This window comes from Callorhinchus milii, unplaced genomic scaffold (assembly GCF_018977255.1).
Source record: "Callorhinchus milii isolate IMCB2004 unplaced genomic scaffold, IMCB_Cmil_1.0 Scaffold7, whole genome shotgun sequence".
Classification (NCBI taxonomy): domain Eukaryota; kingdom Metazoa; phylum Chordata; class Chondrichthyes; order Chimaeriformes; family Callorhinchidae; genus Callorhinchus; species Callorhinchus milii.
The window spans coordinates 19722944-19750753 of record NW_024704748.1 but is presented as its reverse complement, the minus strand read 5'-3'; the positions used below and the strand labels follow the sequence as shown (position 1 = coordinate 19750753).

General features: G+C 40.2%; 2 protein-coding genes across 2 annotated transcripts in view; one reads left to right on the top strand and one right to left on the bottom strand.

Annotated features, from left to right (window-relative positions):
• The window catches only part of tbc1d12b (TBC1 domain family, member 12b), a 35767-nt gene extending 22118 nt beyond the window's left edge, over positions 1-13649 (bottom strand). Inside the window, exons 1-2 of the mRNA XM_042336847.1 lie at positions 12862-13649; positions 497-620 (exon numbers count right to left, since the gene is read on the bottom strand). Of these exons, the coding sequence (XP_042192781.1) occupies positions 497-620; positions 12862-13649 (912 nt within the window). The remainder of the gene's footprint in view (positions 1-496; positions 621-12861) is intronic.
• A 10991-nt stretch (positions 13650-24640) lies between these two features.
• LOC103182621 (D(1C) dopamine receptor) lies at positions 24641-26594 on the top strand. The gene is made up of 2 exons (XM_007899690.2): positions 24641-26044; positions 26148-26594. The coding sequence occupies exons 1-2, from the start codon at positions 24830-24832 to the stop codon at positions 26592-26594; spliced, it is 1662 nt and encodes a 553-aa protein (XP_007897881.2). The 5' UTR covers positions 24641-24829.
• The last annotated feature ends 1216 nt before the right edge of the window (positions 26595-27810 follow it).

Here is a 27810-nt window from a genome sequence, read left to right as displayed (position 1 = left end):
GGGTTTGTCATTGCTCTTTGGGGTAATCCTGGAGCAAAACAGGTCAAAGCCAAGGATACAAACAAGGGTTTAATCAATGTCAACCATGTTCTTCATTATGTTTACAACTATAGCTACCTTACCTTTATAAATCTCCTAAATTGTACATGCACCAGAGTCCCATTCATTTTCCTACCGAAACCCACTTAGATTTCTTTGCACAAGTCGTATTTTATAAAGCATCTCCTGCTGCACTTACCGACTGCATTAGAATTAAGGCTATCATCAATGAAACCAATGTCCATGTTCATCCCATTATAATGTAGTGGTCCATAACTCAGATCCTTTGTTGAAACAGGAAGCATATAATTCCAGAAATGTGTTCAAGTTATCAATTGGATGGTGCCACTCATAGCTTGGATATCAAAGAACACAATTTAACCTTAATAAGTTATAAAGCATATATTAAAATGGAGAAGCTGGAATAATGTGGCGTGTATAGCTTTCAACTACTTACCTGTTGGATTGTTTTGGAGTCTTTCTGTGGATTCTCTCTTGGTGGAATTTTTCCAAATAACTTCCAACCAGGAGCACTGTGTGTAGGAGGTGTTTGTTCTTTTATCTTCTTGGTAAAAAAATTTCTAGAGAAAAAAGAAGTATTGAGCAGTAATTTTACAGACGTCAAGAGATCATAAAGATTTAGATCATTAGTGCACAGGAGTTTGAAGTGAAACAAAATTATTTATTTTCAATTGTACATTTCTTACATTTTCTATAACATTAATTTTTGTGTGCTTTCTCACATTATCTATCACCACAGTCTTTGGAATGCGATCAAACAAGGGTATATAAGAAAAAGTGCAAGGGTAAGTCATATTGAGGGACAGGAATAATCATATAATACTTTTTTGCTCCATTAAAACATAAGTAGCCATTATGTATCGTATAGAAAGATGGACACCTGGGAATAATTACAAAAGGAGTTATCCAAATGAAGAGAATTAGAAGAAGTCAATACCAACAAATGCCAAACTTTCGAGGATTATGATAAACATTTAGATTTTATATTCTTGCTACTTTTGTTTGTGATCAACACCCTCTTCCTTTGATAAGCAAGCGTATCTTGCTTTTGCATACCATTTTATCATATCCGATTCTTGATATCTGGAAAGATCAATACTAAATAATGATAAGGATCTAGAATTTTCTTCTGCAACAAACAAAGCCTTTCCAAACAATACAAGTTAAAGACTAGGAGTTCCAAAACACCCTCCAAAAATATATATATATTTTCTTGTAAACTACAATGATATTCTGAAAAGTTCAGATGAATATATTCATAGATTGCAATGAAGAAAAATGGAAAGAAAATAAGTCGCTTAGAAAAGCAACCAAGCAGCCAAATAAAGCAGCTCCTGATACTGGACTTAAACTTGCACTTTTGTGTAACACAATACTATTTATTCAAAGAGCTACTTGAACTTTGGGTCACTTTAGCAGTGTTAAGTTACAATGCTGAACACAACCATCTGTCTACAAGTTCTAATCTATTTGCATATGAGCTTCTCAAGAGAATGACACTGTTTTCCTCCATCAAGAAAGCTGCTCTTAGCTGAGTAACTATAAAGCAGATTACAGTAATTAAATGTGACACAAGAAATTTCTCAGTTTTTATAAGCTCTTGTTGGGGAAGAAACCGCAGAGCCTCAATACATTTAGGAAGAAAGACAGAATAGTTGTAGGCCCTTTTCTCTTTTGTGGTTAATTATATATCTTAATAACATGAATTACGTGTATGTTAATTCCATGAGGTATAGTGCAATGTTAACATAGATCTGTAATTGTGTTTGCCAAAAGTCCTGTGAGTCCACTTTAATGCATGTCTAATGCTGAACCACACTACAAACATAAACCATACTTTGAAAGTTATTTCTGTAAACCAGAGCAAAATGAATCAAGTTAAAAAAATAGCAGTTGTTTGGGAGCAACATCCTCCAGCCCACATCTCTAAAGAAAAACTGCTGCATCAAGAAAAACTAAAATATTAACAGGCAGGAAATATCTAATATAAGTGCAAAATAAAACTCGTGACTTAGATCAATTTTGGTAATACTGCCAGCACAGTATAAACAAGTAGGCCATTATAATTTCCTCATGTTCATCTGATGTAAGAAAGCAATCTATTTTTTCCCCCCAACTCTGTTCCATCTAAAGTCATGAAAGCTGCAATCAACTCTCAAATGAATCTATCATTTCAACAGTTCTATGCATCCATGAACACCAGGATGATTTTTAGCATGACAATTTCACTGGGTATTCTTACCTAATTTATCCTGATCTGGAAAACATTCAAGACTCCTTTGTCCTCCCAAAACAAACTTTTACTTCTCTCTTTCGTAGCACAAATTTTCAAATTTCATTCATGGTTATAGCATTTACATGGTACACGAAAGAGAAAATGAGATTGAGATTAAAAGGTAAAAGTTCAAGACTCCTGAATAATTTACACATTTTGCTTTGGTAAACCAAAATTACTGAAAGACCACTCAAGTATGAATGCAGACGGACCCTATTATGATGTACAGCATAAGTCTACTTGTAGGGTGTAGTGTAGGCCTATTATATACTTCCTGTTTCTGTCCAGCTTCCTGCACACAATGTGCACATGCAACATGCAAGAAGTGTAGTCAGTAGAAAATTGATAACCCATAACCACTGACAGGTGTTTTTTTAGTGCAAGCCCTAATATGGGGACTCAAACCACCGTTACAACCAGGGCAGCCTGAATTAAGCCCGTGACTGAAAAGTCAAAACTGATGATCTGATAAAGTACTGGTGTTAATCTGCCATTCTTCAATTACATCACCAACACCAAGCTAAAATTTGCACATCTATCTTAAATACCACACTTCCCAAAGCCAAACAGATCACACATGACATGCAACACCCCAGCTGCCATGCAGAAATTCCAACTTCTAACAATAATATTCAGACACTCAAAATATAGTACCCCCAGTTTTATGCTTCTCACAGTTATAAAAGATTGACCGTGAATCCTTGAGCAACAACACTTCTTAAAGAGATTCATTTTGAATCAGTAAATTCGTGATAACTCGTCACTCCACAGGAAAAGGGCTCAACAACTAGTTATCCGGAGTGACAAGTTAGACGTAGGTCCACCTGGGCCACAAGGGGCGCTGTAACTGGTACAGGCAGTCGACGGCGGTTGGGCACACATGCACTGATGCACTGCAGAGGCCTCTGGTCTATTAGAGTGGGGTGGGAGGCAGGTTGGGAAGCCCTGGGGCGGCCTTCAAATAGATCAGAGACCTCTGCAATGTGAGTCCGACCTCCACCGAGCTCCTGCATTAGTCACAGGATAGAGTGGGAGATCTCTGCGATGCAAGAGATGCCAATTTGTAGGACGATTTCTAGAATGCGACTGGTTACATGTTAAATGGAGTGACAAGTAAAGCAAAAGGCCCTTATTAATATTATGCATGGGAAGCAGTCAGGATATTGACAGCATCACAACTTAAGGAGACAATTTGTTATTCAAATTTAAAATGTCTTCATTGAAAACTGAATTTTTTTAAAAAAAATCATAAATTCAATTTCTTGAACATTGAAAAAGTTATACTGCAAATGTGCACTGATGCTAGGTACACATTTCCCATTATTCATGCTATAAATGAAAATATGGCATTACCTATTAATTAGAATGACAGAAAGTGTGTCATGTTATGGTTGTTCAGTAGAAAATATTCCAGCACCAATTTGTGGCTACCCAGGATATCAAATGCGATGTAGTTTCTGCAGATGCAATTTAATCCCATCTCAGTAGCACACTGAAAATACTCCAGCAAATTAATCAATAATAAAATTATAAACTTTGCATTTGATATAGCATTTTAACACATCTCAAAGCACTTCAGTATTTACTGTAGCATATTTTCCATAGGTGCTTTAGAGTAGAGGCTCCAGTACAAAAGGCAAATAATTTTCCATTCTTGTGTTGTAAATATATCACAAACATGACCAGGAAATTGAAAATATTTTCCATAATTCTATAGTCTATATCTCATAATAATGGAAAACTTGTCTCTACAATTTAAATATATAATTTCTTCGAGTTTCCACAATAAATAAAGCAGGGACCAGCTGGCTGCATTCTTTGTTGAGTGCAATTGATGCGGCAGAATAATATCATGTCCATTCACATGAATCGAGCTGTGCATTATATGTTTCATATTTAAATGAAACGTCCTCCTGACGTGAAAGGCGCTCTATAAATGGAATCTTGTTGTTGTTGTAAAAATAATGCAGATCTAAAACTTCCAAGTCTCAGTCTGGGGTTAAAGCAAATTGCTATGGTGGAGCAGAGCAAGCTTCACCCTCCATCGCTTCATGTAATTATTGAAGATCCCAGCACAGAAGAAATTCATTTGAATCACTGTATCTGTGCCAGCCATCTCTAAGGTCTATCGGATGAGTCCCTTGCCCCCATCTTTTCCCCATATATATTTCCCCATTCTGTATTTTTACTTCACAGCAGATTTGGCCAATTCCCTTTTTTAAATACTATTGTGGATTATGTTCCCTATTTCTTTTTCCCTATGATTGGAAAAAGTTACCAAATAAATTTAAAATGTAGACTGCTGCTGTTCAGAATGGCAAATCTCAACATGCAATGAGTATCTTTAAGTGTTTAACTAAATGCCCTAGCTCATTCAGTATTTCTAAACCACTCCATGGTTGTTTGTGGGACATGGAGTGAGTGACCAGAAAGCCAATCTTTACAGTATACATGTGAAGCACTTTGAGACATCTCAACGATGTGATAAGGTGCTATATCAAATATGAAGAATATCATTATTTTAACAAAATGGCTTCAGGAACTGCTTTAGCCCATTTTGTAAATTACGTCATTAACTCCACATTTCTTAACCAACTACTCTGCAAGAAAATACAATTTTATTAACGAATGACCTACCGTATGTTCTTGTATTCAGAGCAACATCTGCTGACCATTTTACTTTGGTTTGACCCACAAACACCTCGACCCCCATAAAGGTTTATGCTTACAAATACAGTAGAAGCAAACCACTGTTGATGTAATGCAAATTTCAAGATTTAGTGTTCTCTGATAACTTTATAAAACAAAACTGTTTTTTTTAAAAAGGTATTCAAAAGTAAAAAGACCATACATGGCATTCTACTGACTTTCTGGGCAGCATTTGGGTTGCAAATCAAGCTTGAAATCAGAGCCTTGGGTGGATCTCAAAGAATAAAAAGCCGCACTAAGTCTGATGCTAGTACTGGCAGTTTCCATACCTCAATACACATGTCAGCATTCATTTAAAAAAAACAAAAAGCAATAATTAAGTTACATTCCTGAGAGAGGAGCAGCTCAAATTGCATATTCCAGCAAACTGTTCAGATCCACAAATTCAAAGACACTATGCACATGTATATCAAATTAATAAGAAACTAGACCTCATATCAAGAGATTTCATCATTGAAGTTAATCCACCCCAAGATACACCTCTATTTAACCATTCAACAAAACTAGAGTGCAGCCCTATTTATAATGTAGTAATTGGGATAATTGGGCATGATTGACAATCAGCGCTTCTGCATTAATTGATGTGCGCAAGAGAGAGAGACTAGTTATTCCATCGGCAACTCAAAACACCAGTCAGTCTGAACTCTGGGTCACCAGGTCATCGCTACCACTATTTCCTGTATGCAGTAAATCCAATTTAGAAGGCTGCTTCCCAAAAGAATTAAGCTGTGCTCAAAGCAACATTTAAAATGGGATGTTGTAGTTCGGGATAAATAAAGGTTATGGGGTAAAGAGGAGGGAAATGGAATAAACTCAAGAGCTCCTGCGGCCAAATGAGCACCAACACAGATAACGGTCAACTTCCGCACTGAATAGTCTACATTTTATAACTCCAAACAATAACTCATAAGAGAACGTTTTAAATTTGAAACAAATTCTGCAAATCTTACACACAGACCATAAGTAAAGAAAATGCCAACAACTTAAATGTTACAATAACAACAGGCTTCGAAGTCAAATTCAGATCCAGTGATGGGGAATTCTAGTGACGCATGACCGCTTTACGGAGGCATGTAGGAGGGATGCTATTTCTAACAATGAACTGCTTGGCCACCCGCGCAACTTCTGAAATGCTTTGAAATGTTTTCTTGCATGAATGATACTATACAAATGCAAGTTGTCTTGGTGATGAAGATCAAACTTTAATCCTTAATACAACAACCAATAACAACTTTATCAAGAAGCATTTCATGTAGGATACGTTCTCAAAATGCTTCACAAGGACAAGATTGGATGCATGCAAAGGGGTGGTATTGTGGGAGGGAGGAAGGTAATCATAAGTGAGGTCAAACAAAGTTATATTTTTCAGCAGAATTTAAAAACAGAGAAAGTGTGAGATGGAGGCCTAAATAAAGGGAGGGGGTAAGGGCGTAGCACCTAAACTGTCCAGGATTAGAAAAGCAGCGAAAGTCTGCTTGAAGATAGTGTGCTAACCATGCTAGACAAAAGCAAACTATACATATACGGAAATCACAGAAGTTTCGTTTGGAGACACTAATGCATAGTGATCATTTTCCGCATATGTTAGACACCCAGCTCTGATAGGGAAGCCCTGCCGAATTATTCACATCTCTGACATCAATCAGCGACCAGGCTATTGACAGCAGACTTCTTGCAAAAAAATTAAAATACCTCAGAGAAAAGCTTCAAATTTTAATGTCAACAGTCTGGCTTCTGTAATGTGCATTTATCCCAATCTACTTTCCGATTATAGGACTACGGCTGGAGGCAGATAATCAGATTTAAACTCCCAGAAGGCATAGTTGTCTAATCAAAGAAGCTTCCTGTTGCTTCAACATTAATCGGCTACTCTAGAAGTTCATCAGATAGAAGCAAAGTATCTGTTTAAATTTAAAATGGGGAAAACGAGTCATGGCTTAGCACTTAGTTTTGCATGGTTTGGTGCTGTATTCCAATTATTCTGAAAACAGAAGGCCTAGGATGAGATTACAATGGTTTATCATTGTTCCCTAAAACAGTGAACCTGGGCTATGAAGTAATATCACTCACCTGCTGTCAGGCCACGACTACAAAAGCTTGTAGAGCCATAGAACATTAAAATTCTGGTAATGTTAATAATACATTTAAAGTAATAAGATGTAGACGTAGTCCTATAATCGGAAAGTAGATTGGGATAAATGCACATTACAGACCAGCTCAGATTCTATGTTAGGATAACATCTAACATTTCACCAGCACAAGCCCTTTCCAACCAAAAAGGTAAACAATCATTATATATTATGAGGCGTATTAAATGAGCGCGTTACAAATGTATAATGCCTATAACATTGATAAGTCACAAGAACACTTTACCACTCAAGCACTCGATTTGTTACTGCCTGAAATATAATGCATTTAAAAATAATAAAAATTAAATGCGAGGCTAAAAATTGACAAATTCAGATCTTTTGTTAGGATAACATCTATTGGAGGATAGGCCGAGGTCCTAGTAAATGAATACGACAGACAGAACTGCCGATGACTATGGAGCCAGCAAGTTTTCTGAAAGTCTAGGTTTTCTTCTTCATTTATGTATTCACTTAGCTCTGAACAATTCAAAGTTTTCATATTACAATATTTAAATACAGATATTCAATTAGTAAAATGATTTTGGATTTTTTTAAAAAAGCATTTCTCCTTATTTAAACTCTATAAATTTCCTTACACAAAATAGTCAAAACACATACCTAGCCGAACAATTTTTGATTTCCTGTTTCAAGAATAATGAAAAGCAGACGTCGGAAAAATAACATTCACTTGCATAAGAGGAGGAAAACATTCGCAATTCCACCAAAAAGCAAGCACCCCACTGCCTACTCATTTTTTTTGTCTGTGTTCAGCAAAAAGGAAATGAAAAAGCAAAGCTGATTTAAACCAGTTAAATCAATCAATAAATAAATACAGTTTCACATCCTCCTGGTTGGAGAATTTCATACAAAAAAAACTCCTACAATTACAAGAAATATCCTCCTCATTCCCTCCCTTATCTCAAACAGCATTTTTTGTTAGCCAAACAGGCTTCCCCAGTCACCCTAGCACTGAATTTGACACTTAGCAAGGTATCCTCTTCAGGCAATATTCATTGAAATTCATTCAACTCCCATCATTACAAGTTTGACAATTTGATTTCCAAGCCTTTTATGGATCTACTTAGTTTGAACAAGGATGATTTAGATATGATATACCACAATTATACATACTGTAGCTTTCGTGAACATTTCCTATGTGTGAAGTAGAATTTAGTATAGTTTGAGCAAAGGACTGCACAAAAAAATTGACATTCATGTTAAGTATTTTTCCAAACCAAGTACAAGCAGATTCATTCAAAAGCCCAAAGATTCATAAAATCTTACACTGAATTGAAATATGCATCCACATTTCTTGGTCATATCAAATAGTTATTTTGCTACTACTGTTACAGAAATAAAATGATTACCCAATCATAACATATTGTAAAAGATTACTCAGGGTGCAATTGTATATTAATACTTGGCCCAATAAATATTGCAGGGGCCACACAAAAGGTCTATTTCAGGGCTGGAACACAGTCAATGACTCACAAAAAAAAACATTTCTAATTCCAACTGCAACTCATTTATTCCATTTTCAAACATCTTCTGGCAGTGGTTTGCAAATATAACACAAATAGGTTGTTAATCTACAAAAAGCAAAGCATGATAAGCCACCAAGCTCATCGGAACTCACAACAGGTCTAATTACTAATATAAGAAATGTTAATTTCATGAGCAGATATAAATATATTGTGGAGTCCTGTAGCTCAGTGGTTAGAGCACTCGCTTTGCAAGCGAGAGATCTGAGTTCAATTCCAGGCAGAGGGCGAAACCTTGGGCAAGTTTCCTTACTCCACACGCCTAATAATAATCCCTCCAAAAAAAACAAACAAAAAAAAATAATAAATTGGTCATTTTCAATCTACGACTGTTTGTGGGACATTGCTGTGCGCAATTGGCTGCCGCGTTCGCCCACAAATATACAGTCAATTCACCTTACAGTGTCTTCTGAGAAGCGCTTTGGGACGTCCTCCTGACGTGAAAAGCGCTATATCAAATGCAAGGATTATTATTATTATTATTATTATTATAAAAGTACCAACCAGTCTCACTACTCACATAATCTTTTCAAACTTCTGAAGCTACTAACGGTACATGCAAATCCTATAATTTAACAAGGCCAAAAATTAACCTATAAAATATGGACTTGCAGTGGAAAATGAGCACTTGCAAAGCCACCTTGCTGCTAGTCAACACTAGCAGCAAGGAGGCTCTGTAAGTGCTGATAAACTGGTAGAAGTGAGGTAAACATTTAGCAGGTTTCAACAAGTCACATTATACATGGGAGTATATATACAAAGTAATTTCCATTGATCAAAACACTGTCTCAGGTGCCACTGCTTTAATGATGAAAGGCACGTATAGTTGTGGATGGGCACCATAGGTAATCAGAATACAATACATCAAGAAAAAAATGGTGGATTTACTCAGCAAGGAACATCTCAACGGGTTTGGTCTGTTAACTGGATTACACTACTTCAAAGAACTTGTGGTAAGTACCACATCAATCATATTCTACGATTGACAATATGTTACATGAACATGTCTGTGCAGTCTGAACTGAAATTACAAATGGATGCATCCTTATAAAGTCATGCATAATGTACCATATGCTTTCTTCACAGAAGCTAGTCATAAACCAGCTACACCTAAAGCAAGTACACACCTGATCAGAAATTGCCATTTGATGACTGAAACAAATATTATAGAAGATGCTGACCTGATGAAAATGAGAACACAAAGAGTGTTACTTACAATGCAAACTACATGTGTATAGCGCCTTTCACGTCAGAAGGACGTTCCAAGGCGATGGACAGTAAGGGATTTGGACCCGAGCTGGGGTTCAAAATCAGGGAGGGTGGAGGGCAGGAGGAGGCTGAGCTGAGTGGAGGGAGCAGGCAGGTTGGTAGGGGGTTAGAAGAATGCAGAGGTAGGATGGAGCAAGACCATGGAGGGCTTTGATTAAATCTAAACATTTCTGAAAAAATTAAAGTAAACATTAGCACAAATTATGACAATTATCACTACTACAAACAATTACTACAAATATTACAAATAAGTAAATTACACTGCATTTAAGTTCAGCCGTAGAAACAGGTACCGCATAATGCTAGATTTCTTATTCTGAAACAAATCCAGAGAACATACTGGAAAATATAGCAATGCTAACTTTGGTGTATCGACGCCCAAGAGTTCATTAAGGAAAGCAATGAATTAGTAGACCCAACTGTACAGCGCCTTGGGACGTCCTCCCGACGTGAAAGGCGCTCTATAAATGGAATCTTGTTGTTGTTGTTGTAGGGCTGCTTGCAGCTGTTCTTCAATTAAATGAATAGCACCACCTTAATGTGGCTACATTTTCAGCACAAATAAAAAGCTAAATTGTTGCCAGTGCTGAAACATTTATTCTAAGAAAAGCGTAATAATATGTGAGCTTGACAATTAGTCTGTATTTTTAAATCAGCTGGGTGTCTGAAACATGTGAAACCCATCACCATGCTTACAAGTATTCAAACCAAGATGAGATTTCCATGCATCCCACCCACAGGGGGAAATCAATGAGCTGGTTGGGAGTTGGGGTGGGGGGGGGGGGGAATGAGAGAAAAAAGATGACTGAAAGTGCAGATATGGTTTAGGACAGATTTTATAGTTGATGAAGGAGAGGCTAAGGTGGTAAAATTGCACTACATAAGTTAATATATTTTGTAAGCTATTCAGTACCATACTCTTGAACCTACTAAATGTTTGATTAAGGCTATTGGATTGCCAGTCATCATACCGTATCTTGTTTTTAGAACGTTATCCAGAAAGATAGGGTAGCACGACCTGGAATGCTTCTACTATTACAACACTACCAAGCTCATCCACTATTAACCAAATAAAACACTAACTAACAGGTCATCTCAATCCAGTTCCTACGCTCATTACTCTTAATTTGGTTCAACATACCAGTCAGAAAAATCACCGAGCAACTGATGCGCTCAATGTGTTCTTAGATTATGACTGGAGCACATTTTGGGAGTTAAAATAAACAAAATTTTGCATCCAACCATGCTATATTTGACCTGGTCTTATTGCAGACAATGCAAATCTGAAGTGGAAAATAAAATGTCATTTTAGCACTAAAATCCTCAAATACAAAATTTATCAAATCAAAATATAACGTATTGAAATTCAGTGGGAAATCAGGGCTTGATTAAATTCAGGCACCTATCTCAAACTATTTAGACAATTTGTGACACTAGTGAGCAAGTCTCTAATATTTCATTATTTCCCAAAATGCTCAAGCTACAGATCATTTCTTTTTTTTTGGGGGGGGGGCATTTCTACAAAACAGTCAACAATGTGGAGACTCGCTTAAATATTATTATTCACTGTGCAGAATTCTTAGATCTTAAGATTATTAGCTAGGACACAAGGAGAAAATCCATTCTCTTTTCAAACACTGTCAAATGATCTTTAGCATCCAGCTGAATAAATAATGTAACAATGTACACACCCACATTACTGCATTGGAGTGTTAGCCTAGTCCTAAAGTGGGGCTTAAACACATAACCCACTGACCCAAAGGAGAGCCAAGCCACTGTTGATAACCTAGTTTGCATGATTTAGGCAATGTTTGGAACACAATCCCTCTGGATGAAATTCTGAATGTGCTCACAAAGAAAACTTTTCAGAATATCAGCTAACACTGTTTTCGAATTAACATCTTATTTTAATAAGGACAAAAGTTAATATATCAGCTGTTAAAAATATCCACCCCAGATGCCAACATTTCTGTTAATTAAAAAAATGTTCCATATTTTGATTTACTATCAAATTTCTCAAATTCACTTTAAGTAAACACTAGTGGTAAAGCCAAGTCTTTTCATCCTTGAAACTAGTATTCTAACATTTTCACAACAGGATTTGTGCATTAAGGATAATCCAGGATTTTTGCATTAAGGACATGTATAATTATAAATTAGCAATACTTATTTTGACAATATAATTTTGGAAAGGCAAGCCTCCACAATTACTGATGATTCCTGATGCATTGCTTTTTGTTAGAAATGTGCAACTGACGGGTTTGTTTATTTGAGCAAAATACCTTGGAGCAATCATCAAAATATTTTAAGAGGCGGTAAATTTTTTGAATGTGCAAACTATCTGTAAAGATAGTGGTACTTTTAAGATATACAACGTTGCTATTGGAATGGAAACTTCATCCCTCAAGAACATGCATTGCCACCCTTTGACCTACAGCTTATTGTAGCAACATCTTAACAAAGAACAGAACAAAAACGTATGAGCAATTGCCATAGCAGATCCAACAACAATTTTACAACAGCTTGGAAACAATTTCCAAGTTCAGTGGTACCCCGACATGGGTAAAAACCAATATTTTTTAAGAATTCCATTGCATTCAGTCTAATTTTTTTGAAAATGTTCCTCTCTTTTTTTACGTCCTTACCTACAGCATCCAAAAGCGCGATAAGTTAGGAACTCAGCACTTATTGGGAGCAAAGACGCTGAAAATCGGGCTGTGCTGAGATCGATTCGTGTCAAACGCTCCAACAGCAGCGTCGAAATAATTGGGAGAGATCCGCCTCATTAACCGCACTGCGCGATTGCAAAACGCTTTGGTCCGGGTCGGTGACAACGTGTACAGCCACTGAACGGGAACGACACCCTTCAGCATTTTACCTGGTAATAAACTCGGCTATGCCAAGTTTCTTGGGTTTGGCCGCCGCCGCCGCCGCTTCTCCTTCGTCGGTCGATGCCGACAGTGCGTCTGCGGCCAAAGTCGCCGCCCCGTCCACCAGGTGCTCGGGCGCGCTCTGCCTGCGTTTGATTTCGAAGCTGTTCCTGGAGTTCAAACTGACGTCCATAAACTGCAGCGTGTTCGTACCCGGGCCAGTCCTGAGTCCCGAGCAGCCCGGACAGGCGCCGTCCTCCTGACAGGCGTGTCCGGCGGAGGTAGAGGTGGAGGAGGTTGCGGTAGTGTTTGGCTCTTTCAGGGAGCAGCGGGACGAGGAGGAAGACAACAGCCTCGCACTGTGAGGAGGAGGAGGAGGAGAGAGGGGGGCGGCGCCACCGTCGGCCGTTGAGAAGCCGTCCGCCGGAACGACTCCAGCAGCCGGGGGAGACGGGCAAGGACCGTCCGCCTGCCCGGCACCGGGAGCCGGGGGAGAGGCGCAAGGACCGTCCGCCTGCCCGGCACCGGGAGCCGGGGGAGAGGCGCAAGGACCGTCCGCCTGCCCGGCACCGGGAGCCGGGGCAGAGGCGCAAAGACCGTCGCCGGGGGAGCCCGGAGTGGCCGGGCTGGGCCGGGTCCAGTCGCCGCCGGCCTCTCGCTGCTTGGCCGCCGCCGCCGCCTCGCCCATGGAGCAGCAGCCGCCGTTGAGGACGTCCCCTAGCGCCGTGTCGCGGCCTCTCCGCGCGTCGGGCCCCGGCGGCAGACAGCGCTCATGGTTCCTGTGAAAATAAATCATCGGCCGCGACATGAAGCGGCGCTTTGCCCCCCGCGGACAGCCGGGTCCTGCAGCCCGCCGGAAGTGGAGCGGCGGCGGCAGGAAGTGACGCGAGCGGGCGGGCGGGGCGGATGGCCGCTGGGCTTCTCCTCCTGAGCCCAACCAGGAGAGGCCCTGAGTGACTGTGACTGACTGACGGTGAGACGCCATGGAAAATACCACCACAAAAAGGCTCAGCTCGGTCAGAAGAACCGAGCGTTGTGTTGGCGGCCGCGATGGTCTCACTCGAGCCGCCTGTGGTGTGTCTCCTTGACACAATAAATTATAACGCCTCTGCCTTTGAAGGAGCGCCCGCCAGAGGCGTCCCGAAGCGCTTCACGGAATATGCTGTGAAGTGGGTTGACTGCATACGTTGCACGCGGAACGCGGCAGCCAATTGCGCGCAGCAGTGCCCCACAAACAGTCGTGGATTGAAGTGACCAATTCGATTTATTATTTTTTTAAGGAGTTATTACCCCCCCCCACCCCGGAAAAGCGATCCGCCAATCGACTAACAACCGGGTTCGCTACTTACTGCGGCGTAAACAGAGGACTGTGGAGTAAGGAAACTTGCCCAATATTTCACCCTGCCTGGAATCGAATCCAGGTCTCTCGCTTGTGAGGCGAGTGCGTTAACCGCTGAGCTACAAGACTTTGTGATCCTGTGAACCAAAGAATCCACCAGACACTCCACGGGTTATGGTGGAGAAGATATGACCACTGTTTGACATTGGCTTACTTGGCCAGGCTTTAACATTTACCCAGGGTTCATCGACTCCCTCAATATAATCGTTGTGTTTCAATAACAACAACTTGTATTTATATAGCACCTTTCACGTGGGGTAGCATCCTGGAGTGGCAGAGTCTGACAAGTCTGCTTCACAAATCTCTCTCCGTCTCTCTACCTATTCCAGTGTACAGTTCTTCTGTTTTGGAAAAATATTGGTCTCCAGCCAATTTGAGCTTGTTTAGCATCTCTGGCTCACTAATATCAAAGTCCAGAGCTCACGTAACACATGTTGGATGTTGGACTACCTATTATTAAGTGTTCTATGTCTTCTCTTTGCAGCATTTAGCTGCTGTCCTGATTAAATGAGCTGTATTAATGATGGTCTAAAACCTGTCTGTAACAGCACTAAAGAACTGGAAGATCCACAATATCCTCGGGTGGTGAACTGCTACTTTGTGGCCACTTAAATTTGTTTTCTTTGCAATACATTAGCCATCATCACATCGCCCCCACAACCCACCCCTAAAAAAGAATTAAAGTTGTGGTTTAAATACAATCATTTCTTATGTGTTCATATTTAATTTGAGACAAACTACGTTTTTCTGTTGATTAACTGTTTTGAACAGCATAGATTCAAAGTGACAGGCAACAAAACTGCATTTTCTGCAGCAGAACATTGATTACAACCTGGGCCAATAGAAAAGTGCGGCACAATTTTTCTGCAGAATCCGCTAAAAACAACACCCTACGCTATAAACCCGCTAAACAATGACATTTCTGGCCTTGCCCCCCCCCCATGCTGTTTACTTGAGCGGCTAGAAGTAGTGCTGTCTGAGTGCGTGAGTCTCTATGTGTTTGTGAGTGTCTCTGTGTGTGTCTGAGTGTGTCTCTCTCTGTATGTGTTCCTTTTGCGAGTGACTCTGTGTCTCTTTGTGTGTGTTTATGAGTGTCTCTGTGTGTGTGTGTATATATCTCTGTGTCAGTGTGTGTGTGTTTCTCTTCCTTGGAGAATGTATGTCTGTGATTTTGAGTGTGTGTGTCTCTGTATCTCTGTCTGTGTGTGGTGCTGGGGCCAGAGAGGCAGGAGGTGTTGAGCTCTTATTGCCCTACAGTCAGGACACTGATCTGGAGTGTCTGTTTTTTGGCAGATCTTTGGGCCATCGCTGGTGTCGTTTCCCCCCCACCCCCAAATGGGTCACCCAGTTTTTTTAGTAAGTGTTATTTCCTCATGTTTAGTTTGTATCAATAAAGTGAACAAATTTAGGTTGGCAGTAAAAATCTACCTCAATAGCACCAATCAACTCCTTGCAATTTCCCAAATTTACCCGCAATTTTAGACAAATGATTCTGCTCCTTTCTACTGGGCCAGTTTATAACCCATTTGTTGTATTCTGTAAAGCTGACAACAATTCTGCTGACTTATAACAAGTCATTTTTGTCAGGTGGCAGTCAGTAAATGACAAGTCAGGAATTGGATACGCACAATATCCTTGTAAGTACTTTCTGTTGAGTCTCAGAACAAAACTTACAAATTGTGTTAACATCTCTTACAGAGATACAAATGGCTCTGATAACTGGCATAGTGGGTTCTAATGCATTGATGTGTGATGGACAAGAGCATATGCACTATAAAAGATTGTACGATTTTTGGAAAATATTTTTTGCAGCTTTTCACCTTTTGCCTTTATCATCAATTATCTGAGCAGCGTGAGAGTCTGCTCTGAGGTAACTACCAATCACTGCAAATGGGTGGAACTGTGTTACAGCTATGTGAAACATAGTTTATGAAACATGAAAGAAACACGTTTGTATATAAAAGTGGAAAGTAAGACAGACGGGAGATCGGAAAGCAACATCTTACTACACAAAACAGGAATGTTTACTCACATTTCAAAAAACGTTCTATTGTAGTTAAAATATATATTGCTCAACAAAAGATAAGTTGCCAAAGTACACATATTAATGACCTTAGTATATTAGTTACAAATTCAGGCTCTAACATAGTTAGGTAGCTGTACATTTGATCCATCTACCCTTCCTATCCAAATATATAAAATATTATTCAATGATAACTATAAATCATTTTAATATGCAAGACTTTAAAAGACTTTGTCAGATTCCTGTGTGAATATTTATTTTGGTTCCTCATTGCACCACCAAGATGGTAATATATGTTACAAGCCATTACCATTTACTAAAAAAAAATCTCCTGCACTTCCTAGCATAGGAGCCAGACAATACTGGCAAATTAGTTGAATTTAGATCCCCATTTGTCATGCTCAGAGTGTCAGGTGCTCTGATCAAAACACACATGTATTACTTACAGTTCTAGTTGCCAGGACACAAGGGAGTTGCTCATGTCCGTAGGGCAGAGAAGAGGAAAGCAACCAGATTGAAGGCCAATGTCAGAGGAATGAGCTATAAGCAACACTTACATAAGATAGGGTTCTTCAGCTTTGAAAAGTGACATCTCAGAAGGGATCTTATAGAGGCATATTAGATTATAAATGTGATTGAGAACAATACTTTCAGATATGCCAAGACAATAGAAAAAGAGAGCACAGGTTCACAGTTGAGGACAGACACCATGAACTATTAGTTATTATCAGGAAGAATGGTTGATGTCAAGATGCTGAATTCAATCAAGAAACAGCTTGAGGCTGCCATGGGAGAACAATAGAGTGGGTTGTCAGGAAGGATGAGCTGTTGTAGAATTCTCAATCAGGATATCAGATCAGTTAGGTAGCCATAAAAAGGAGATTGATCTGTTCCAAATGCCTGCTCTCATCCACTAAAAGGTGGGTCTTATCTAACTTACTGGATGTATTGCAAAACTATTTGTGGAATGGATGCCTAGAAGACTAGACATTCACAAACAATCAGCAGTGCAGTTATGATTGTGAAGCAAATGTGTAGCAAATGTGACAGGAAATCTATCAAATAAAGGTCAAGTCTTACATAGCAATTGTACTCTTGTTATGCTAACTGATTTGAGATGTCCTGACAGTTTCCTTGGTTACTTTATCTACACAGATGTATTTGCTACATTTAGGAACTATCAGCATTTTTACTATTTTGACAAGAGTTGTTCTCTCCTGGAATAAAAACTTACTTGAAAAATGTTAACAGTGATGGCTCTTTAAGTAAAACTCAATCTGACATATTTGGGCAGACAACAGTAACTTGCAGATTCAGATGTTGCTTAGCAGTTCTTTATGCTGTATATGTTACAATGCTTCACAGCTGTTAGATTTGCATATCATGGAATGAAATGTCAGCGAAATTCAACAGTAAAGAACCCAGTCCAGCCACAACTGAGCTTGTTTGCATTGGGGAAAATAGTATTATTAATGCTAGATAGTACAAAACAAATGAAGCATTTATATGTTTTGTATCTACTTTCATTGTGACATATATTGTGTATAATGGAAATATTTTTTCAATCCATGCAGTACTTTTGCATGTAGATTGTGTACTACTAGCTTTGTACCACTGGATGTCACTATTGTATTTTGCAAATATAATTCTGGATGGATTAAATCCACAGTAAACTGTGGTTAACCGGACACTAATTATTCTCTGCCTTAACAAAGACATTTTAGTCTGTTCAGGATTTCATAAATATCTTTTGAATTTAAGCAATTACAGTATGCATAAATATCTAGTCGTAATGTACCAGTGACAACCCAACAACAATAGTAAAATACAGAGAACATAAATGAAATTTATATTCTGTTATATATGATTTATATGCCTTGGATAATCTTACCTAAAATCTCACGACTAGCGAACACTCAGAGCAATGAATTGAATATCAATTATAGACAATACGTCTCTCAATGTATTCTGTTTATACTATGCATTGAAAAATATCACAGAAAAGTTAATGAAATAGAGGTATAAAGGATGGGTTCAATTATGCACATTACTCTTTTGCAGATTGGATCCAGAATAACTGAATGCAATATTATTACTAATTTCTCTAATGGAGGACTTGGGTTTAACATGTATATTTTGAACATTTTCAGGCCGTTTCCGGAGTGTGGCTTGAATTCAAACCCAAGGTTCAAAGGTGAAAGGAAAATGTTGCATAGTTTATATACTGCATGTAGAGAGCACATTTAGCAGCAAATTGCTGTCTGTTCTTGATTAGATGGGATTTTACAGGAGAAATTGTCGCCAAAATGATAAGTAAATGTGAAAAACCTTATAAAGATTCCTGGGGAGAAGAATGTCAAAACTTTGAATAATTGTATTAACCCTTCCTTTCCCTCAACACATATTTATGGAGGATATCCTACCTGTATTAGTTTTACGTTCTCCTTAAATTTGAGCTTCTTAAGACGCCAAAGTAGTTGGATTCAATCCAATCAAATTGACAGGTTTTCCCAAGTCTCACATTGTTATAACTCAGTTGTCTTGTGACCTTCAATAGCTGCCAATGCAGAAGACCTTTCAAATGCCTTTAACTGAAATGTTTATGCTGAAACTGTCCAACCATCATCAATCATCTGTCATTTTGAGAATGGCAACACATTTTAATGAGGTCTTTATCAATTCTAAATGTTAAATGAAAATAATTAATTTCTTCATCTAACAATTTTTAACAGCAGTGTTATTTTACTCACTCTATTCAATGTGCATGAATCAAATCTAAAAATCCTGTAAAGCTTGTTGTTTTGGTCTTATCAATAACTGCAGGGTCATATGTTAATGAGCACAATACTAGCTGGAGTAATCAACCCTCTGTCTGTGATTCACTGCACCTCTCTTGGGTATTAAATCTCCAATTAATCTCATTTTACTTCAAGTGAATAAGTGTAACATTCAAGGTTTTGTTTTCGTTCACTTCTAAAGTGGAACAACAACATCCATTAAAATAGTAACCTTTTCAAAAAAAAATGCACAAGTAATCATCTTAACTGTTTTGAAATGTTACAAATAGTTAAAGTCACAAAGAATACCTGAAAGAGAAATTCCACAGTATGTTGGAGCCTTAGCAAGAAAATAGTTTGAATGCAATTCTGTAGAGGGGAGGTTAAGATGTCATTGGTTGTCAGTCAATCTCAGGATATTGTGAGATGTTCACTGGGGGAAACGAGTTACTATATGTAACCTAGATGTGACATAACTCTGGAATAATAATAATAGTAATAATAATAATTACTCTTGCATTTCATAAGCACCTTATCACATTGTTGAGACATCTTGCTTGCTTCACAGGATATACTGTAAAATGAATTACAAACAGTCATGGATTGACTTACCAAATTATTTACATATTTAGAAGGGATTATTATTACTATTATTATTACTCCTGGAAAGCGATCCGCCAATCTACAACAACAACAAGATTCCATTTATAGAGCACCTTTCACGTCGGGAGGACGTCCAGGTTCCTACTTCCTGCTAGTTAAACAGAGGCATGTGGAGTAAGGACTCTTGCCTAAGATTTCACTCTGCTGAGCAATCAAACCTAGGTCTTCTTGCTCACAAAGCAAGCCGGCTAACCACTATACTACAGGACTCTGGAATAGTTGCCAGAATGAATAATAATGGTGCATAGAAGGGTTTATTGGTGCAAAATACAATTTAATTGTGATGCACATAAGATCTATTATGCCTTTTAATCAACAGAAGTTTAAAATATTTTACTAACTCCACTGATTTGCTGAAAAGTAATGGATAAATATATTTTAACTACCATTTTCCACATGGTGAACTATCTGTCTCAATCAGTACCATCGTAAGAAAATGCCAAGCAAAGAAAATCAAAGAATGAGTTGTATCTTTTTTATGCAGTATATCTGGGAACAATTCAGAGCAAGGAGCAGAATTTATAATTTTCACCCTTAATCATTCCCATCCAAGGCCGAGGAGTGCATTTCTCATTCCAGTTACCTTTGTGAGTTCTAAATAATTCTTTGTTGGTTGTGTATTTTATATGTAATGGCTTCTATTCACTTTCAGTTCAGTGTAAGAAAATAGCTAAGAAGACATAATTTAAGAGTGCAAATGTATTCAAAGTGTTTTCTCAGCTGTGTTTGCAATGGGTTGTTAATTTCTACAGCTTCTCAAATTGTCATGTCTTTGAATTAGGCAGATACTTAAGAACAAACAAATGTTTTTTTCTTGACCAATGATCCTGCAGCATCAAACTATTATGATGAAACAATAAATGCTTCATCTGACCATTAGATGTTAAACAATTTAAACAAAGCAATTAAATAATTTATTGCCAAGGTCATTCCCAAAGAACTAAGGTTATTGCTATTGTAGAACATTTTAATTAGATTGAAGTGATATAGGCTATAAAAAGGCATATTTACATACCAATATTTATGTAACATTGTAGTGCAAGATATACCTTGTTAAATATAACTGTCTAAAACATTAATTTACATCAGATAATAATAATAAACCTTCCATTTGATGTAGCGCCTTATCACGTCTTTGAGTCATCTAATAATAAAAAGGTTCCTATGATTCTGGAATTATAGCTTGATTTTATTATTTATTTGTGAGCAATAAGCTCTTTTCATATGATAGGAAGGATGGAAACAGGGAACTAAGAGATCCGTTTTATCAATCAAATTTATTATGATCATTAAGATTTACTGCAGTAGTTAGGGATTTTAGAAAGGCTGCATTTTGGAAAAAAAACTAGTGGTATTAGTGCCAAAGTAAATATGTGTGAGTGTTTATCTTTGGATATCAGATATTGACATTGCGGATTTCCAATGCTGCTAAGATAACCACCACTAAGATTGTTTATTGACTGCACTAAACCACCAGAGAATGGTTTGTCCAATTAAACAAAATCTCCTTGGAATATCCTGAGATCCACTGCTAATTTTAGTGGGAAAACAAATATCGCAACTCACAGTAGTTGACTCATTTAGTTGTGCCTTGGGTCCACTTCTCAAATATTATGATAGCTTCAATGTAGAAACAGAAGCCTAATTCTGTAATAATGTATATTGAATGTGAGGCTCCAGCTTCAGGCATAGGGTCCAGGAAATACTTGTAATGCTATTATTTAGGATTGATCTTCTGCTTTGCAAAAATGGGATTGGACAGTAATCCCTAAAGATTAATATATCTTGTATTATTTTATTCTCTGAGGTAAATAAAAAGTCCAGATCAATATGCTTGAAAATATCAAGAGGAAACAAATGACGATATACAAGTTGCTACATGGGATAGGATGGAAGACATGAAATAGTTTCAACACAGAGGAAGGTGATTAAAAGAGAGATCGGGAATAATGACCATCTGGAAAATTATCTTCTGGATAAGACAAGGAACCATAATGATGCTGCCTTTACTGGAACTATGTAGCTTGGCTCAAGTGATGGTGCCATCGTTTCTGGATTGGAATATTACGATTTCAAGCTTCACAACTGGGACCTTGAGACTCACAGACTGGGCTGACACTCCCACACAGAACTGGAAGTGTGCTGCATTATGTCATTCTTTGGATCTCCAGGTAAGATGTTATACTATTCAACAAGAGAAAGGATTTTTTTCCCCTGGTTTTGGCCAACAATTCTCCAGATAAATTGCTCATTCACTTCATAGCTGTTTGTAGGACCTTACTGGGTGAAGAATGACTATGGTTCTTCCGACAGCATCGCTACACTTTACAGCAAATTTCTGCGAAACACTTTGAGATGTTTTAACAGTTTAAAACTGCTATTTATGTTTGGAAGCTGGAAGTATTCGAGCAAAAGCCCACGATTCCTGCGTAGAAAACAATGTTGTCTTAAATTTTAAGGCTGGACCCGAAGGTGGAAGAGATCTTCAATTTATTCTTAAATGGAAGCTAGTTTTCCACAGTTATGAATAAAGGTGTTCAAATTAAAACTGAATGCATAATTCTGTATGATGTTAAACCGCAACACAGATTGGTTTTACCATCAGGCCCAAAGTTTATCCCGATGATTCGTTTTTTACACCAACCAGAAAAATTAAAGTACCTGCTGCAGACTTTGTGAACATGCAACATTTTCTAATACAGAGCTGATGTGCTGAGCTGTCGTCCTTTACAGGGAAAACTTTAGTAAGTGTGGAAGGACAATTTCAGCGGTTTGGTGCAGCTCTGCAGAAGAAAAAAAAATGCATATATAAAACAGATGCTCCTTTGGAAATCAGGTGAGACAACACGAAAAAAAGCTGGAGTTTAATGGGCGAGAAGGCGTGTGGTTAAGTATCGATAAGTAAATGCCTCGCCGAAAGCTCCCCATAATACGGCGAGCACCAAGCACTGACTGCACAGACCGAAACAAAAAAAAAAGTTCTCAAAGCTATCAGAAAATAACAAAGAGGGGAAGATTTTAGCTGCCTGCTGTGTGGGTGCAGCTTGCAGCCCAGTGAATCAACACCATATAAACACTCCGAACAATCTCTTTCTCAAGCTTAATTTCTGTAGCAGATTTATGGGCAATATCCACACAACACGACCTTCTTGCTAATATAACTTCAGTGCATATCAATTTTTTTGTGTGTGATTTACTGATTTTTTAAAAAAAAAAATACCGTGTTTCCAAGCCACCGTGGCAGGGTTTTCTCTTTTAACTCACCTTTTCGGCTCGATTTGGGTTGAAAAAAAATGCATTCTGTATGACACTGTCCTAGTCCGCGACCACTGCTCGTACCGAGTATTGCAAATTGACGTACCTTGTAAAAAACGGGGATTAAAAGCTGTAATTTAATCAAAACTGCAGTGCCCATCGCTGTATTTGTATTTTTGCAATGTATTGCATTGATGTGGGAACCATGAACAGCCATCACCCTCCCCAGGGCTGCAGACAGCATCATCCGGCAGCCGGTGAGGTGTTGTACACGCCCGACAATAAAGAACTGTAAAAGATTCAACGTCTCACCGGCAGCACTTTGTTTTCCGTCAATCTTCCTGTTTTCCGAGCTCCACGATAATAACCTACATCTAAACGAGATTATTAAACCATCTGCATATTCTCTGCAGCCTCAATATACCAGATGCCGGATCTGTTCTGTCTGTGCGGAATTCCCAGCGTTACAGTCGCTCCAAGATCACACATCACATCACACATCTGTCTAACAAGCGGATTTCGAAGGACAGCTAATCTCTCTCAATATATTCCATCAAATGTGCTTGCACAGTCCCAATAGACGGATGCGTGCCTTGATTGGTACTGGTATTATTTTCGGGTAAAAGGATGGTTTGATGAACTTTCAGGCGTGTGGCAAGTCGAAATACTATTATTTTTATTTTTAGTTTCGTGATTTTGTGCCTTGTTGATTCCGACAGAACCTCACCCTTTAAGGGTAGTTGGTTTGACACGTATGGCTCACAGCTTATCAGCTGATTGATTTCTGGAGACTATTTAAGATGGAACAAACCCCAGGTTGTACATGTGGGAGGCGTGAGGCACTTGACGAAGATGTCTGGGTCACTTTGGAAAGAAAAACAAATGATGTGATTGTAAGAAGTAATTGTACTATGTTCATTTCATAGTTCACTGTTGCAGAGCAGAGGCTGGTTCTTGACATCTCTATAAACTGCATTGGCTTTAGGGGGAAGAGTGAGCGCAAGTCTTCATCATAAGAAATTTAAGGGCAAAAATAATCAAACGGATTTTGGAAATGACACACCGTTTTATGCTTTTAAGAAGCTTTGACCACGCAATGAATTCACTGAGCCACGACTTATTATCAAGGGAAGCATCATTCGTGTTAAGAATCACAACGTTAGCACGTGGAATCCACGTAGAAACAGTGTGGCTCTATACCGTTAAGTTTCTTCTGAAATGGTTTGGCTATTTTCTAGGAGGTTTTTTTTTAATTAAAAAAAAACTGACCACGGTAAGCCTTCAGCGAAAAATACCTCCGTCATTCAGAAATGAATACATTTGCGTTAAAGAAGACAGAAGCCAATCGGCTGGTGGTATAAAGCCCACAGCTCCAGGGGGCAGCATATAGTGAAGGGGATGGCACCTTATTCCTGACTCCATGGCTGGTGGATGGCGCAGGTTCTGGGCTGCACTGGTGTGATGCGCTCAGGACGTTAACGCCGGAGAGCTGAACATGCATTTTGCCTCAATCCGGATCGAGGACTCGGCCGAATGTGGATTCACGTGGCGCATCCCGAGCTTCTGAAACCCTTTCCCGTACCACCAACTCGGACGAGTGGATTCTGCCTTTGGCAGAGCTCCCCATGGAAAACCCGCTGAACGCGACGCAGATCACCGGAGCGGGTGGAGGTGTGAGCGCGGACCCGACTCTCCGCGGGGTGACTGGCTTCCTGCTCTTCCTCCTCATCGTCTCAACCCTCCTGGGCAACACCCTGGTCTGCTCGGCTGTCATCAAGTTCCGCCACCTGCGGTCCAAAGTCACCAACTTTTTCGTCATCTCGCTGGCCGTGTCCGATCTCTTCGTGGCGGTGCTGGTGATGCCCTGGAAAGCGGTGACCGAGGTGGCGGGCCGCTGGCTCTTCGGCTCCTTCTGTGACACCTGGATCGCTTTTGATATCATGTGCTCCACCGCCTCCATCCTCAACCTGTGCATCATCAGCCTGGACAGGTACTGGGCCATCGCCAGCCCCTTCAGGTACGAGCGCAAGATGACCCAGAGGGTGGCTTTCGTCATGATCGGGGTGGCCTGGACCCTGTCCATCCTCATCTCCTTCATCCCCGTGCAGCTGAACTGGCACAAAACCGAGGCAGATCTGCTCAGAGAGCTGGAGGGCGAGGACCGCAACGCCACGCGGAGTTGCGACTCCAACCTGAGCCGAACCTACGCCATCTCCTCCTCCCTGATCAGCTTCTACATCCCGGTGGCGATCATGGTGGGGACCTACACCCGCATTTACCGCATTGCCCAGACCCAGATCCGGAGGATCTCGAGTTTGGAGAGAGCGGTGGAACACGCCCAGAACTGCCAGGACCAGCCCGCAGATTGCCCGCACGAAGCGGCGCTCAAGACCTCTTTCAAGAAAGAAACCAAGGTCCTGAAGACCCTGTCCATCATCATGGGGGTGTTCGTGTTTTGTTGGCTCCCCTTCTTCGTGGTGAACTGCCTGGTGCCTTTCTGTGAGCCCGGCCTGGACCAGGACGGGGAGCTGCCCTGCGTCAGCGAGACCACCTTCAACATCTTCGTGTGGTTCGGTTGGGCCAACTCGTCCCTCAACCCCGTCATCTACGCCTTCAACGCGGATTTCAGGAAGGCTTTCGCCACCATCCTGGGCTGCGCCCGCTTCTGCCCCAGTAACTCGGTGGAGGCTGTCAATTTCAGCAACGAGCTGGTGTCCTACCACCACGACACCACGTTGCAGAAGGACGCCAACGCCGCCAGTCTCCCCAACCAGCTGCCCCACCCGGCCGGAGAGCCCCGGGTACCCGAGCCCCCCTTCGGCAAAGCCTCGGGCATCTCGTCGCCCCCCACCCCCAGGGATGGCAGGAACCTGCTGCTCCCGGCAGGGGCTCAGTTCGAGTGCGATGCGGAGATCACCCTGGACACCATCACGCCCATCACGCCCGCGGGACCTATCGACGCGGGCGCGGTTCACGGGCGGACGCAGCATTTACAGTCGCCGACTCTATTCGAGCACCGGGCGCTCGAAGGTCACGGCTGCAACACCGCGACGTACGGCGCCGATACGCTCTCCGTTTGAGACTCGCTTCGTGTGTCAGCGTCGCAACGCATCGAAACTCGGACCTTTCCATTTGGGTTTTTTTTTTTCTGTGCAATGGGGACCCTCACCTGCTGAGGACTGGGGACCCTCACCTGCTGAGGACTGGGGACCCTCACCTGCTGAGGACTGGGGACCCTCACCTGCTGAGGACTGGGGACCCTCACCTGCTGAGGACTGGGGACCCTCACCTGCTGAGGACTGGGGACCCTCACCTGCTGAGGACTGGGGACCCTCACCTGCTGAGGACTGGGGACCCTCACCTGCTGAGGACTGGGGACCCTCACCTGCTGAGGACTGGGGACCCTCACCTGCTGAGGACTGGGGACCCTCACCTGCTGAGGACTGGGGACCCTCACCTGCTGAGGACTGGGGACCCTCACCTGCTGAGGACTGGGGACCAGCACCTGCTGAGGACGGAGAGAGACGCGAAAGGTTGACCCTCGGATATGCTGCAAGTGATTTAAAATCAACCCCAGGAGCGACTTCGCATTGTCTTCGTAAAGTGGTGGAAACTTTCTTTTGAAACTTCTGGCAGTCGTATTTGTTTCAATATTCCTCTTCCACCAGGAATGCAACACAACGAATTGCTCATTCGTATCGTTTGTGTTTGTGGAAGACCCCCGAAACAGATTAACTGTCCTGTTTTGGCAAGAAAATAGGACAAGAGGACACAGGTTTAGTGTTGCAGGGGACAATTTCAGGGCAGACTTCAGGAAGTCATTGACTGGAACAGATTACCAGGAAGAATGTTTGAGCCCATGACCCTGGTCTCATTTTTTTAAAAAAAACAACAGCTTTTTACCATGATTCAAATTAACTAATTGTGGCAATAACTAAATGGCTCTATTTAAATGGGTGAAAAGTGCAAGCAAATCTGAAAAGCGAAATTTCAGGTTCTGGTTTCCAGTTAGATGATCTCAGCAGGACAACAGCTGAGCCACTACCACTGGCTTCAGCATCTGGGGTTTAAGGAGGGGGAATTACTCATAATGTCTGCACCACTGCCAAGTACTCCTTGCTGAAAGGTGCACTGATGTGAAAAAATAGGTGAGATCTGGAACAAGCTCGGCAATGAGTGCTCAAATAGTTCACTGAAGCTCACTCTCAAGGCTTAGTCTTGAACGATGGGCGTTTGGGCAAACTACTGGAGGGTTCCCATGGAATCATACTCCAGTTTAAAGGGAAATGAGTCAAATTCCTTGAGGAGAAGAGGGGATAAATCATTAATTAATTATGCATGAAGCACTCATTGATGTTACAACATGGTAATGCACTATACTACAGTATATCAAACACAAATGTACTTGTTTCAACAATTAGTTACAAATAATGGTTCCATTTTGAATTAAATATATTTATTCTGTATATTTCTGTATTTTAAAATCAGATAGCTGTTATCATCAAAAATTCTTTGGAAGGATTTCTACAGGTTGAGTACACAATGTGATGAATTTTAGATCAGTAAATTTAGTCATTAATTCAGGTTGCTGCAGTGATCTCATTTCAACTGTTCAAGCTAATTCAATTCCCTTATAATTCTCAGCAGTCAGCACCTATAATCTACTGACAAAATCAAATATTCAAATAAAAATGTATCAATCATAATTCTCGTGCACTTAATTCTTAAAGGTGTTCAGATTCATTTCTCAATCACTGTATCATTAGTCTGAATTGCATCTTGGCTATTCAATGTAAGCCTATTGTAGAAGTGAAAAATCTAATCGGTGGTTTCTTCATCT

Excerpts from the sequence above, each read along its gene's own strand:
- LOC103182621 (XM_007899690.2), top strand. The coding sequence starts at position 24,830 with ATGCCCTGGAAAGCGGTGACCGAGGTGGCGGGCCGCTGGCTCTTCGGC. Across the intron at positions 26,045-26,147 it reads ACGGCGCCGATACGCTCTCC|GACTGGGGACCCTCACCTGC; the intron begins GTTTGAGACTCG and ends TCACCTGCTGAG.